Below are 14646 nucleotides of genomic sequence, written 5' to 3' on the forward strand. Positions count from 1 at the left end.
TATTTTTTTAATTATTATTTTATTGATTTCTTTTCTTTAAATACGCATGCATTGTTTTTCTTGCGTGAATCGCGTTTGAGACTTTGAGACTGGAAAAAAAACTTCTATTCGGAGTTGCCCTCACTGTACACTGAAAACACGAACATTGTTAACATCTGTCAACATACTTCTGATACAGCAGCATAAACTTAAGCTTAATTGTCTTCGTCTTTTATTAACATTAAACAACGCCTAACCACCGATTGAGGCTCCTGGGCTGAAGTCCAACCACATCCTACTCCCCCCATCAGCTTTGATGGGGACGGATACCACCGTCGGCCAAGAACCCCGCCTTAACCGACGCAGCGAGAGCGTCGCCAGTCACACATTGTCCTCCGGAGCGACGCCTCTTCTGCCGACCCCTCCTCTGCTGCCGTTCTGGCGAAAGGAGAAGGAGAACACACAGCCGGACGACTCCTCCGACCGGTTTCCCTTCGCCAGGCCCCTGCCCGCCGCCCCTCTCAGCGGGCCCAGGTGGCAGTCCGAGGGGCTGCCGGGCAGGGGGCTGGGGGTGGTCGGCGCCGCGGGGCTGCTGCCGCTGCCGCCCCAGATGTACATAGTCTCCCCCTCTGGACATGGTGGGAGGTCCTTGGTCAGGTAGCTGGGGCTGGGGCTGGCCGAGGAGGGCAGCGTGCGCTGGCTGCCGTTCAGGCACCCCGAGTTGTGCTCGGCAGAGCCCTTGCGGGAGTGTCCGGAGGAGCTGATGTTGGAGGAGCGGTAGTTGTACGCCCGCCGCTTCTGCTGGTGGCACTGGCACCGGAGGATGCGGATGAAGGCCAGCTTGAACTCGCGGCTGTAGCAGGGGTAGATGATGGGGTTCAGGCAGCTGTTGAAGTAGCCCAGCCAGAAGATGACCTTGAAGAGCGATTCGGGCGCACGCAGGTTCACATTGAAGGAGCCTGGTGAAAAATGAGCACAAGCAGGGGATTTATAAGGAGAACCTCGTGCAGAATGAAAGCCAAAACGTTCTCGTTAAAAACGACTCATCTTTCCCGTAATGGGCATGTGTTCCCAGCAGGTGTCAGTCTCCTACAAGATAAACGTCATGTTTCACTGGGTTTCAGGGAGCAGAGAACAGAGCAGGGCAGCAGGGATCCGTGGTAAAGGTACTTTTCACTTCAACACCTTCAATAAGTAATGCCGAAACTAATATTATATATATATATATATATATATATATACAGCCAATACATGTAGGTTACATACATTTATACAGTATATTGTAACATTTATTTATATATTATTGTAATGCTTCTTGATTTTACCATATGTTTATTACTATTTTTCTTACTTTTTATAACATTTTCTTTTTACTACATTGTGGTTAGATCTGTGTCTGAGAATTTCATGGCCAGCAATATCTGCTTCCATGCTGTTTTATTGTGCTTATGGAAATAAATAAATAAATAAATAAATAAATATATATATATATATATATATATATATATATATATATATATATATATATATTTATTTATTTATGTGTGTGTGTATATATTTCCATCATATATTAAATATATAGAGTGATAAATTGTTAATTCAGACATAAAAAAACATCTTTTAGATTTTCTTTTGCATCAAACTGCCAAGGTTGAGACTTCTGTCGTCATTTTATTTTTAATACAAGCAATTAAATGTCTGCTGTTGCTCATGCTCCTTTATGTTGCTAATTTTCATGCATCAGCCAGTCAAAACAAAGTTTTCACATTTTGTTTAGTGGAGCCAACGAACAAGACGATGCTCTCGCATTTGTTTTGCAAAAGAGAAGCATCAGCATCAGGATCCGGCTCGATTCGTCAGCGCCGACTCGCCCCCGACCCTGCAACTCACAGTCGCTTCCTGAACGCTCTCAAACAGCTGAGGCCTTGTACCGGGGAAGGCCGTGACAAGCAGATCAGAGTGTTCCCCTTCTAAAACACAATGTCCTCGCAGCGGGCACTGTGTAATCCACGTGGAACACAGACCTCCACACGGAGAGCGTGGGATAACCCGGCATTCCTTTGGACGGACTTCAGGGAAGATTGGTCGCTCACAGATTTCTAAAGGAAGTCTCGGGATGTACCCTGAACCACTTGAAACTACTGTGTGTCTGTGCGTGTCTCTGTGTGTGTGTGTGTGTGTGTGTGTGTGTGTGTGTGTGTGTGTGTGTGTGTGTGTGTGTGTGTGAGAGAGAGAGCGCGAGAGAGAGAAAGGGAGAAAGAACCAAGCTGACGGAGAGACAGATAAATTGCTTTTTTTTTTTGATCCAGAGTTATAAATGTTTTACAATCGCATTCCAATTGAAGGAGAAAAATGATTAGAACCCATTCCCAGCCAGGTTTTCTTTTTTCGGTTAAGGCTAGTCCGTCTCCCCCGTAACGCCCTCTCTCTAACTGGGGCCAAGCCTGACCCGTCAAAGGGAATCTTCAATGATAATGAGGCGAGAGGGGAGAAGGCGAGGAGCCTTCACCAAGGAAATGAATGTGTGTGTGTGTGTGTGTATGTGTGCAAATTCAAAATGGTCAAAACCCACTCCAAACAGCATCACATTCCTAAGGAGATTGAGTACGCCGAACAATCTTGGGCATCCACATGTGAAAATACGCCCGTCAGAACGTCTGCAGTGACCTTTCCCGGCCGCCCCATAAGTTACCGAGCCAAATATTTGAACATCATGCTTTGTATGATATGTGGACTGGGTGTGCACGACACCCATTGAGAGGAAGAAATAGAGCGCGGAGGAGGCCGGGACGTAGGCTGTTTTTGGAAGATGACGATGTTCGCCGTTCTTTTTTGGCCGCGTTATGTGGCCGAAACCTGGCAGAAGTCCTCTACCGCAAAGAAGTGTCTACAAAACACATCTTTTTTGGGTCTGATTTCTCCGGAAATACAAATGTCACCCAAATCCCTCTTGGTTCTGAATGTCAGAGGAGCGTTTTTATGAAAGAGCGTCCCACTCAAACAGCGAGATCATTTGACAAAATGTCAAAATGGGAAACTGTTTGACAGACTGTTTTTGGACCGTCCAGCCTTCATGATTGCTGACTTTTTACAATAAAATAATCCCACGGAACACCACAATCCTGTTAACCACTAAAAATATCAGAACCCATGTGAAGATTTGCCAACGATTTGTTCATAGCGAACATCTTTTTATTAAATGACTAGGCAGTCGAGACAAAACAGTGGGGGAGGGAGGGAATCTTCAATTCAAAAACTAAAAATAATTAACTCTTGTTCATCATTCACCGGAAGTCCTCCCTTGTTCACCGGTATTAAAACAACGTGAAGTGAGTGAAGTGAACAAGGGTCAGAAATTGGAATTACTTTTTCACTGAGTGATTCGTCGAGAACCAAATCTCAAAAAAGAATCGAACCTTTCATCACTGCGAATAGTCCTCACTTTAAATCTTGTTCTGATGAACACAGAGCTGCTATTCTAGCTGGAAGTGATGAATTAGATGGATCAATGCAGCCTTGCAATTTTGATCTTGCAACAGAAAAGCAAATTTCCATTATCTATTTATTTATTTATTCATTTATTTGTTTGTTTGTTTGTTTATTTGTTTATTTATTTTAGGCATGTGTGAAACATTTTTCATGGACATTGAATTGAATATATGTTCAACTCGAGACGGCACAGTAAATCGCAAATGATCATGCACCAAAACCATTTAACGTGATGGGACAACTAAATTCAGAGAGTTTTACAAAGCATTTAAAAATGCATGAATTTAATCCTGGGTGGCATTTGGATGTACGAGTAAAATGTTACCGTCCCCCAGATTAATGGAACTCAATTCAATCAGCACAGGGCAGGCACCAAATGACCATAAACAGAATAAGCAACACGGGGGGGGGGGGGACAGAGCGGGCAAGAGAGATAAACAATGACCAAGCTGTAATTTCCATACCAATCACAGTGATATGTCACACGGTTATGAAATGCCATTGAAAATAGCAGGTGAAAATACCAACCGCTTTGTAGAAACTCATTCATCTGCTGTACGTGAGGCCAGGAACCAAGCAGAGAGTTCCGTCCTTATCTGACCAAGCAGAAGCCATGCACAAACACACACACACACACACACACACGCGCGCGCGCGGCCCCACTGCATACCTCCTCCCATTAAGACATCGGTGTCTAAAGCTCCAAACATATTACGAACACGCTGCCGCTCTGCTGCGCAGGCTGTGCCACATGGACACTCAGATCCTTGTGAGTGTCCCACTAAAATTACTGTGTTGTGAATATATGCTGCTTGAGCCAGACCAGCTGGCTAAAATCAGATTTTTTGGGAATGCTCCGACGAACAGAGAGCCTTAGTCAACATTTCTAGATTTTGTACCACTGTAACTCTATGGCTGATCGTTCATTTTGCAGTATTTCCATCAGATTATTGTTTCGGTTGTTTTGGATAAATATTGCAATTCCGTTATTAGATGGTGTGTTCTGTACCTTTGTGGGATGTGGTACTAATGCTTTTACTGTAGCAGGTGCCACTCGCACAGTGCAGCTAGATACAGCGGATACCGCGTTGGTTGTTGGAGATTTTCTTTCCGTGCAGATCTTTGCTCAGCGAGAATCGCAAATGGCTTCTCCTCGCCATGCAGCGGAGTTGTAAATACTTTCCAGCGGGTTAAGGCAGCGTTTCGCTGGGAAACTGAACAAAGAATGGCATGTGCCAGGGCGCATACCAGCCTGGAAGTAATGGCTTCTGAAGGGGCCAAGGGCCCGGACGGGTGCAACGCTGCCCGCGGGCTACGGCAGCGCAGAACTAGAGAGGAGGAAAAAGAAAATCAGCAAACGCGTTGGGGGGAAATGGCCGCCTGAAGCCGATCTTCCTGTATGCCTTTGTGTGAATTAGTGTATGTGCGAGCTTCACTTGTGTCCCTTCAAGAGTGTTTATGTTAAAGGTCTATTCTGTCAACTAGTGGCAGCTGAGTCCTGGCTCCAATCCAATGGGATATGGACAACTGTGGGAGGACTATTGTTGCTCTTGTCGTTCTCACCCCGTCTGCTCAACAAGAGGTGTGTTTGCACCTCCTTCCTGCTGGAGGACAAGAACCTCCACACACTGCAGGATGGAACACAGGAACATCTTAACATAGCATCCTGTTGTTCTCACTCGCAATAAGAGGCGATGCCAATATGCTCCCGCGCTAAATCTCTCTCTCTATCTCGATATTATACCCCATTGTATAAGACACTAATATGATTTAAGTTCCTTGATATAACAAGACACAAGTCTAATTGCAGTCACACATTTCCCCCAATGAAAGTCTGCGTTGAGGTTATTTTGGGAAAATTGCCTTGACGTCCATTAGGACCGTGCCTCGCCGCCGTTGCCCTGCGGCCTCTCTGTCACAGCTCTGCCATCTCCCTTTTCCACCGCGGCTTTGACACTCAGCAGTCTCATTATTCTTCCCCTTCAAACACGATTTCAATTACCCACGGCGCACCGGGGCCAGTCACCTCACAACGTGGCCGTGAAACACACACCGGGCTAAGCCACGAGACACGCCGACACCGAGCGATGCCGTTTCCATCGCACAAAAGTGTGGGTTTCTCTGTCGCGTCTGAGTGCGTCGCCTCCACCGGTCAATTAACTCAAACCGCTCAGGGGACATTGGTGTTATGCCGGGCATTAAAGTGTTCGGGGAAAATATGTGCAGAAAAAACAACACAATTATCCTCCCTGACAACTAAGGATTAATCTTATGTCTCACAGAAGACATAGGGGACACAGGGAAACAACTAAATGGAATGCTGCCTTTGGTTGGTAAGGGTGTGAATGTGGATAAACTCCGCCCGATCAGAAATTAAACTGCAGCATCAACAAATCAGATTTCTCATAGTAAAAATCCGAAAGCACGAAACACCGATTTACTTCGTCTTCCTGGGTTCTACTCACATACTGGGCATCAGGTGGTGTCCACTTTGTCAACACGTGTATGATGATGCGTCCTCAGCGCTCTCTCGACGTCTTTGGCCTTCCACTCCACCTTCGTCTTCAATTGAAGATGGCAGTGCCGTCTTTCGGGTGGCCCTGGCCCCTCCAGGCAACATCTGTGCTCTCTCACAGCGTCGTGTAATCGCCATAAAGCGGCACGCTGCTCAGGCTCAGGCGGTCTGTCTCCGCGACGAGTTGCTGGCCAACGGCGACTTGGCCACGTGTGACTCCTGGCGGCTTGAACTTCTTGAACACTGATTCTCTTCATACTTTTCTATCATCTTCCTCTCGGTTGGTCGTCAACTCTTTGGGGTTATGCAGATATGTTTCTGGTTAAAATAATAATCCCTTGCGAGGTGTAACCGTTATCGGTGCCATCCTCCGTCATTGTGCACTGCCCTTAACCGTGTGAAACAACAGCCGGTCATTGTCATTACGGTTATCGCGCTCACTTCCCATGTTTTAAACAGGTGGAGGAAAAGAGAGCGAAGGAGATGAAGGGAGAGGGTATGGGGTGTGTCGGGGGAGGCGGGAAATGAGAGACAGACAGATGGATTAGATAGAGGATTAGGCCTTCGCTATCAGTCGATCACCCCAATTAAAATCCAATACTTAGTCCGAATCCTGTTTTGGGACACTCAACTGCCAATAGCTTTATCATCGGTAACTACTGGAGACCAAGTTGTTGGCCCTGGAGGAAGGCCTGGACTGTCCGGGAGGAGAAGAGCCAGCCCTCTTCTGAGTTTTTTCCTTTGTTTATTCCTTTGCATTGCCTTTTTTTTGTTATATTTTTGCATTTTGAAAGGGGGATTCGGATTTATTTGTGATTTCTTTGGGATTATAATAAAAAGTCAGCGATGGAACCCTTCTCAGAGGGCTGCGTTACGAACTGTGGGCTTTGTTTGTTTGATTTGTTGAATAAATCATTTGATGTCTGCTTTTAAGTTTTGTTTGGCATCCCACCAGGAGTTATTTACTTTATATTCCCAAACTTATTCTGTGGTAACGATGCTTATAGTTAAGCTGATTGTTACGACATCTAGCTCACTGATCTTTGGCGTGACAAAATCGATCCCCAGCAGGAGAGGTGACGATGTACAGCTCTGCCGACGAGAGTGAGAGAAGCAGTCGGCCATGCCATCGTTTGTTTGTGCGTCTGGAGTTATGACAGACGCCATGTAATCCGGTGACGTTCCATAGTAACTCCAGGCGCACACTTTTGGGAACCTTCTTAACGTCGATGAGATCGATCGACAGCGGCCTTTGTAAAATGGATGCGCGGCTCTGTGATGCTATGCAGTGTGAAAAATCCCCTCGGTGCATAACGGGCCAGAGCAAAACCAAGTCTCCTCCTCACACAAATACGTTGCAGAGCCGCTGGAGCAATATTGCGCAGAAGACCTTGCTGAGGCCGGATAGGAGCATAGTGTGCAGTCAACCATTCCCTTCTTTGGCAGTTTGACAATCAGGCCTTGAATCCCTTTTTCTGTCCGTTCGCCCATGGAAACTCAGACGCTCAGTCTTATTAATGCGACTACAGTGCTGGTGTCACTGGGTTGCGCAGTCGTTCTGCTGGAACCTCACCAAGTTGTACGACCTCGCTGCTCTTTAGTGGCTAAATTACGCTCACTGTCTCTTCCACCGTTGTAGTGTCACAGCCAAGGCGACGGAATTTAAGGTTATATCTAGTGACGGCCGGTTGAGCATCTCCTCCTGTGCGACGATTTTTCCATTATGTCCGTGACGGGACCCTAAAGTTGCCTTTTGCGCTCGGTCTTTGCGTTGTTTTGGCATGCCGCTTCCTTATGCTGAAGCGGGAACTCGGCTACAACATCCTTCTTTTCCTTCTTTTCCGCTCCTTCTTGATCTTCTTTGGTTTTATTGCCCACCTCTCATTGACCTGTCCTAAGCTGTCGCTGCATCTCTCGCCCCTGCCCAATTCTCTCCTCCAATTTGAACAATTCTGATTGTTCTTTAATGTTGGCGGGATGCTGCCGTTGTTGGAACCAGGTGTTGAGCTTTGGTTAATACAAACGAGCGATGGGGGAAACATTTCCATTATCAAATTAAATTTTTATCATTTTTTCTGAAAAATATTCAGCGCCAACCACTGGCATGATTCAATATGGTGGAAAATGTGAAAAGCCTTCTTTGGCTGATTCCGTCATAAGATTGGCTGCGTGTAAAACCAAACACCATTATTATTTCATTTTTTTATGTCATAAAATAATACCAGTATGGGCTGTGTAATCACTTTTGGTCATTACTGATACCTTATCTTTGGCAAAGGCATGTTAGTCCCTTTGTGAGGGTGTGTTAGAACTTGGATTTCATGTTGCAGTAAATAGCTTGACACTGGAGTACCACAAACCTTCTAAAAAACTGTAATGTTTCCATTTTTAAAAATATTGTTTTTAAGGCCCTCAGGGTGCAATACATCAAATTTAAACAACAAACAAACAACTTTCTTTCACCATAGCCTTTCAAACGTTGCTGCACTGGACTATGAAGTAAAGTCCAGCTGTTAACAAGCTTCTGCGCTATAATTGTGTGTCATTTAAGACACACGCACGAACGCACCTACACACACACACACACACACACACACACACACACACACACACACACACACACACACACACACACACACACACACACACACACACACACACACACATTGTATATCCTTTTGTCCTACTGAATTGAAAATTGCTATGTAGTGCCACTGACATAAGTGTATACAGTATGTCATATAGTATATTTAGGGTGATATATTCTCATCATTATCAGCTGAACCAGTTAGACAATGCATCTTCATTTATGTCATGACAATATGATCCCACTGTTGGTCAAAAATGCTATTAACTATTGCTCATCCCTATTAGAAATCCAGTTTGTTTATCCTTTTTAGTCAATCACTAGAACATTAGACATTCAGACGGCCATCACTCCTTCCATGCAAGCTTCCATCGTCAAGTTCAAGTTCAAGAGATTATTTTTCACATACATATACATACCGTCATACATATATGCGGTGAAATTTCATGACACCCTGTGATTACGCACAATAAGCTCTACTAGAAATACCAAAATGTGCGTAATCGACACGAGGTGTGTGTGGGTGTGTGTGTGTGGGTGTGGTGTGTGTGTGTGTGTGTGTGTGTGTGTGTGTGTGTGTGTGTGTGTGTGTGTGTGTGTAAAACACTCCTGCATGCATCCATAGAAATCCCTTGGTTTCATTATCTATCAGGGACCGCAAGCAGCAAAGTCTGGGCAATAATGAGTCTGAGACAGGAAATCCCTCTCTGTGGGTGGAGGGTAATGAAGGCTCAAGAAGCAGCGCTGGGAGAGTGCCTCTGTCCTATCAGACTTCCACGACTCAGATTTACACAGGGGGCCACCTGGGCTCGGAACAATGATGCCGACTAATAATGAAAAAGTACAACCTGCCCCCACAAATCTCTTTACGGGAAAAAAATAGTCGAGGCTTGGGCTGAAGGATCGGACTTGGCTTGGCTGTACTTGTCCGGCGTTACGATGTGATGTGGATTCCCAGCCCACGGTGGCTTGTTTGTATCATGGAATGTCTGCATGCCTGATGCAGGACGGCAATTAATCCAGCTCTAAATAAGGAAGCGTTGGCTCTCCTGTGTTGCAATATGTCACTATGCTATAGCTCTAAACATTGCACAGGGAACTGCGTCCCTGGAAGTTTGTTGATGACTTTTATATAAACAGACGGCTCCTCAATCTCACATCCTCCTTCTGGTATTCAGACAGGAAAAAAATAAAAATAAAATAAAACAGAAATCCACTCTGCTCCAAGTTAAATACTTTTGGGAATCTAATTAAGTATGCCTTGAGGCAACGAAACTTCTGCAATGTTTGACATTGCAAAGAGACCATGTCACATAGTGGTGACTGCCCTGTCAAGCCACCGCGACCTGTGCGTGTGTGTGTGTGTGTGTGTGTGTGTGTGTGTGTGGTTGTGTGTGTACTCGTGTAAGCATGTCATGAGCTGCTCAAGTCCAGGACTATTTGCAAACACAGTCCCATATGACTTAACAACGCAAGATGGAGCCCAGCCTTTACGCAGACATATTTGCATGAAGACACACACACACACACACACGTGCATGCACACATGCACGCACGCACGCATGCACGCACGCACACACACACACACACACGCCATACAGCTACTGAAAGTCAGGGTCTCGGCCACAGGGGTGAGAGGGAGTCAGGCAAATAATTCACTGTGATTGAAGCAGCAGTCATGGGGGCCAGAGAAGGAAGAGCTTTGGTCCAGACTCTCCGGTCAGTAAATAAAAAAAAAAACTATTTGTCTTACCCCTCACCCGCTTGTGTGCTCTCTCCCTCAAAATTCCAACATACCCCCGGAATGTGCTTTCCACCTCAGCATATGCTGTTTAATTTCCTTCCAATGTTCCTTATGAAACTACTGTGACGGTTTGTGTCCTGGATTGACCGCTCTCCACGCCATCCACACGGCCCATAACCAGGGCACCGGGAAGGTAAATCTACTGTCAGGTTTGGAGAATGGAGCAGGCTAAAGCGAGGATACTGCTAATCCTTTGGGGATTCAGGCTTTGAGGAATGTCTAAAAACCGGAGTGCTCTGCATCACCGGCTCCTTCTTTGCACTCTGTTTAATTCAGAAGCCAACATATGCTTAAGTTGAGCCTCTGTGGTTTGGATATAATGAGGGTAAATGCCATTGAATTGAGAAATATGTCAATTGATCAAACATATAATAACATAAGACAATTTTAACTTCGATGTCACTACAGGTGAATTAATGCGGTAAATCCGAGAAGTCGCTGCATGGCCTGGTATGATAAATCAGGATGGTTTGTTGCTGAATCCCCTTGGATGCTACATAACTTAACAGGAGGATGCCCAGGACAGTAAAACCCTTCGGGTGGCAGTGAGAAACCCCGAGTGAAAAATGGAGGGATGATATCAATGAGCTTTGAGCGATTATCCAAGTGGGACTTAAAGATCTGATTTACATCTCACCAGTGCAGCAAGTCCTTGAGTGCTTAATATTTATGTCAATAACCCACTGATTGGTAAATCGATTTTCAATAACACACGAGATAATATATAAATAAATAAAAGTAATTACATTTTAAAATGTAGGCGTGACAGAAATCCAAGTTAAACACCTGGATCAAACCATCAAAAGGTGGTTAAATCAATTCTCAGTATAATGTAATATTGCGATATAGAAATGTACATTTTAGGGCTGGGTGATATTGACAAAATCATAATCTCAACATTTTAATAATTTGACAATATAGTCGGGGATTGTTGATATTTACACAAAAGAAATATTTTAGAAAAATTGGTTACTAAAATGGGTTATTAATGTAAATGTTATGACCAAGCAGATGAGGTATTGATTTGAGCTTGAACAGTATATGAAGTTCAGGAGATTGCATTACTTTACTGTAATGCGGCTTTAAAAACAACATTTAACTATATTTACCACAACCAAAATCTCAGAGATATCATGGCTCATATCAAAATATTGATAAGAGACTAGATACGTCTGGGATTTTGCATTCCTTTACCTTAATACAACCTTTAAGATAACACTTGACTATTTTGTAATATAATGACCAACCAAATAACAATCTCAGAAGATATCTAGTAATCTCATATCACAATATCAATATTATATTGATATTGTGATATGATGCAAAGATTTGACGTTACTGCATTTTACATTTAAAAAAAATCAATTCAATATTTAACTAGATTACAATATTATGATAACCAAAATCCGACACGATATCTAGTCTCACAATATCACTCTATCACAAAATGATAGAGACTATTCTTACATTACTTTACTGCAATGTTGCCTTTAAGACATTTAAAATGTAACTGTATCGCGATAATCGAGTGTCATTTCACGATATCGACACGATCCGGACCCTGTTGAATGATTAATGGCAGTGGTTTTAGGGGCCTGCATGCTGAACCTACCTATGGGTAAAGCGAGGAAGAAAGGCAGCCAGCACAGAGTAAACATGCCCACCACAACTCCCAAAGTTTTTGCGGCTTTCTTCTCCCGGGAGAACTTGAGGAGCTTCACGGTCAGCGAGCTGCGCGCCTGGTGCGCCCGGCCCTTGGGCCCCGGGCCGCAGGGCTCATCCTGCACCTGGGACCCCTTGTGGATCCTCAGGGTCAGCTCGCCGGAGTTCATCCTCTCTCGCATCACGCCAGCCTCCAGGTTCTTGGTGGTCCTCTTGGCGACGATGTAGACCTGGCAGTACATCGCTAGGATCACCACCAGCGGGATGTAGAAGGAGCCCAGGGAGGAGAAGAGCGCGTAAAACGGCTCCTCCGTGATAAGGCACACGGTTTCGTCCGGCGACGGCGGCTGCTTCCACCCAAGGAGGGGTCCGATGGAGATCACGATGGACAGCACCCACACCCCGAGCATGGCCAGCAGAGCCCGCCTCTCCGTCACTATGCCCGGGTACCGCAGCGGGTGGCTCACCCCGATGTAGCGGTCTATGGAGATGACGCACAGGCTCATGATGGACGCGGTGCAGCACAGCACGTCCACCGCCGCCCAGATGTCGCAGAAGACCCTGCCGAACACCCAGTAGTCGAGGATCTCCAGGGTGGCAGACACCGGCAGCACCGTGGTGCCAAGCAGCAGGTCGGCCATGGCCAGGTTGACGATGAAGTAGTTGGTCGGCGTGCGCAGGTGCCTGTTGCACACCACGGCGAGGATGACCAGGATGTTGCCCACGATAGCGAACACGATGAAAGCCCCGAGGACCAAGCCGAGAGGGATGGCTCTGGCGAGGTCCACCTCGCCGTGTTCCGTCCCGTTGCCGCCCGTAGAGTTACCGTGTTCCGAGGAAGCATTTTTCCATGAATGCGTAACATTGTCACTGCTCAGACTCATTTTGACTCAGAGGGTCCTCCATAGCAGGCTTCAAATAAGTTGTAACCGGAGCAGCGGGACATGGTCCATTTGCATAGGCCAACGGAGGTTGCTGAGCATGTTAAACGAGAGTCTTCGCGCGTAAGAACGCTCTATCCAAAGATGCGCTCCGCCGTTGCGCACAGTCCCAAAACGACCTGAGGAATGCGGCTGCGGAGCGCGCGGTCTCCCCTGCAGCTCCACTCCCTCTCCACCCTCCAAACTAAGAGGTGGGGGACTGGGGACCGGCAGCCGCCTCATCCTTGCTCACAGGCTTCTCCGCCATACAGACAACACTTCCATATTGAGCTGAAGTGATGTAACACCCACGGACCCGCAGAAGCAGGAAAAAAAACAAAACAACAAAAAACAAAAAACAAACGTGGAACGCACGCACCCTCCCCGCCCCCCCCCCCCGCGCAGCTCTCCCGTGGTGGACCGGGAGGATCGGTGTGTTGGAGGAGAGAGGAACTGTTGCTTTATTGCGTGAGGTTAATTGGGCAATTTGTCTCACGCGTGTCTGGTCCCTTGATCTTCAGCCCACATTGTAAGCTTGTTTATTGAATAGGAAAAACCAACCTGAGTCCTAACATTTATGTAGGGGAGGAGAGGGAGGAAGAGGTATTTAATTACAGAGGGCATGAAATAAAACAAAAGTGAGCCACAGAGGAGGCAAATCAATAATAGCATGGGCAGTGTGGCTAGAAAGCTTCATTCACATTCTTCAATATACAACATAATGGTTTAAAGTGGTTCCTGTAAAGTTCCTAAATAGTTCAAGTTAAGTTTTAGACAGGTCCAAAAATGTTCAAATAACAAAAGACACGTTTTTATTTCTTTTCTTGATCCCGCTTACAGATATGTCATTTTTGAAATCTTACATGAAATTCTAGATCCATCTGTTTAATGTTAGTTAGTTAGTTCCTCCCGTTCCTTCTGGAACACCGGGCGACGAGCCCCCACCATTTGCTCCTTACCAGAATGGCTTCTTCTCGTCGTTTCCGTAACTTGCTTTTTTTTACGGGGTGTGGTTGTTAACCCCACGCCCAACCACCAACCTGGAGGACCGGGTGCTGCCTTACCCGTGTTACAAAGGCATTCTTGGCAGTGCTGACTTACCCGTGTCACAAAGGCATCATTATCATTATTATTACTGTTATCATTATTATATGTTTACTGTATGGCTGAAGAACTGTTTACGGCTACATTTGCTCTCTTTGGGAGGTTCTATGTCATAAACCCTGTATGGCATTATCTGTTCAAATAAATGTTTGATACATTTTTCTTTAGTTCTTTTGAAATTAAATTTTTTTGTGAATTTTACTTGCTGTTGTGTTTTGGAAACGCATATGTTGACATTTGTTACTTTTTCACATACCATGACAAATGAGTCCAACTATTTAAAATTGTCCAGGGCTCTATTATGCAAACAGAACTGGTCACTATAGTCACACGAGTCACTATACTTTTGGGAACCAGAGAGCGCCCCATGGCTTTCAAGAGAATAACGTTTTTTTTTATTGCGGGGTAACATTCTTTCAGTGAGTATTATGCGTTAACTGCCCAGCGTATCTCCCTCTACTGACCTACCGCTGGAGTCAAGTCAATATTTTCTCATCTTGTGTCTGTAACAGGATTTGATTGCTTGAATTAAGTTCACGACACTAAATTGCCCCTTTCACTTGTCGGAAAACAGACAAAGTGACAA

The 14646-nt window shown here is 45.4% G+C and overlaps 1 protein-coding gene across 1 annotated transcript; it reads right to left on the reverse strand.

The window, feature by feature from the left end:
- Positions 1-103: 103 nt before the first annotated feature.
- LOC307235713 (alpha-1A adrenergic receptor-like) lies at positions 104-12920 on the reverse strand (the record flags this gene model as incomplete). The annotated part of the gene is made up of 2 exons (XM_080007892.1): positions 104-938; positions 11987-12920. The coding sequence occupies 2 exons, from the start codon at positions 12918-12920 to the stop codon at positions 361-363; spliced, it is 1512 nt and encodes a 503-aa protein (XP_079864018.1). The 3' UTR covers positions 104-360.
- Between the last annotated feature and the right edge of the window lie 1726 nt (positions 12921-14646).

This window comes from Zeus faber, assembly GCF_960531495.2.
Source record: "Zeus faber genome assembly, chromosome: 10".
In the NCBI taxonomy this organism is placed as follows: domain Eukaryota; kingdom Metazoa; phylum Chordata; class Actinopteri; order Zeiformes; family Zeidae; genus Zeus; species Zeus faber.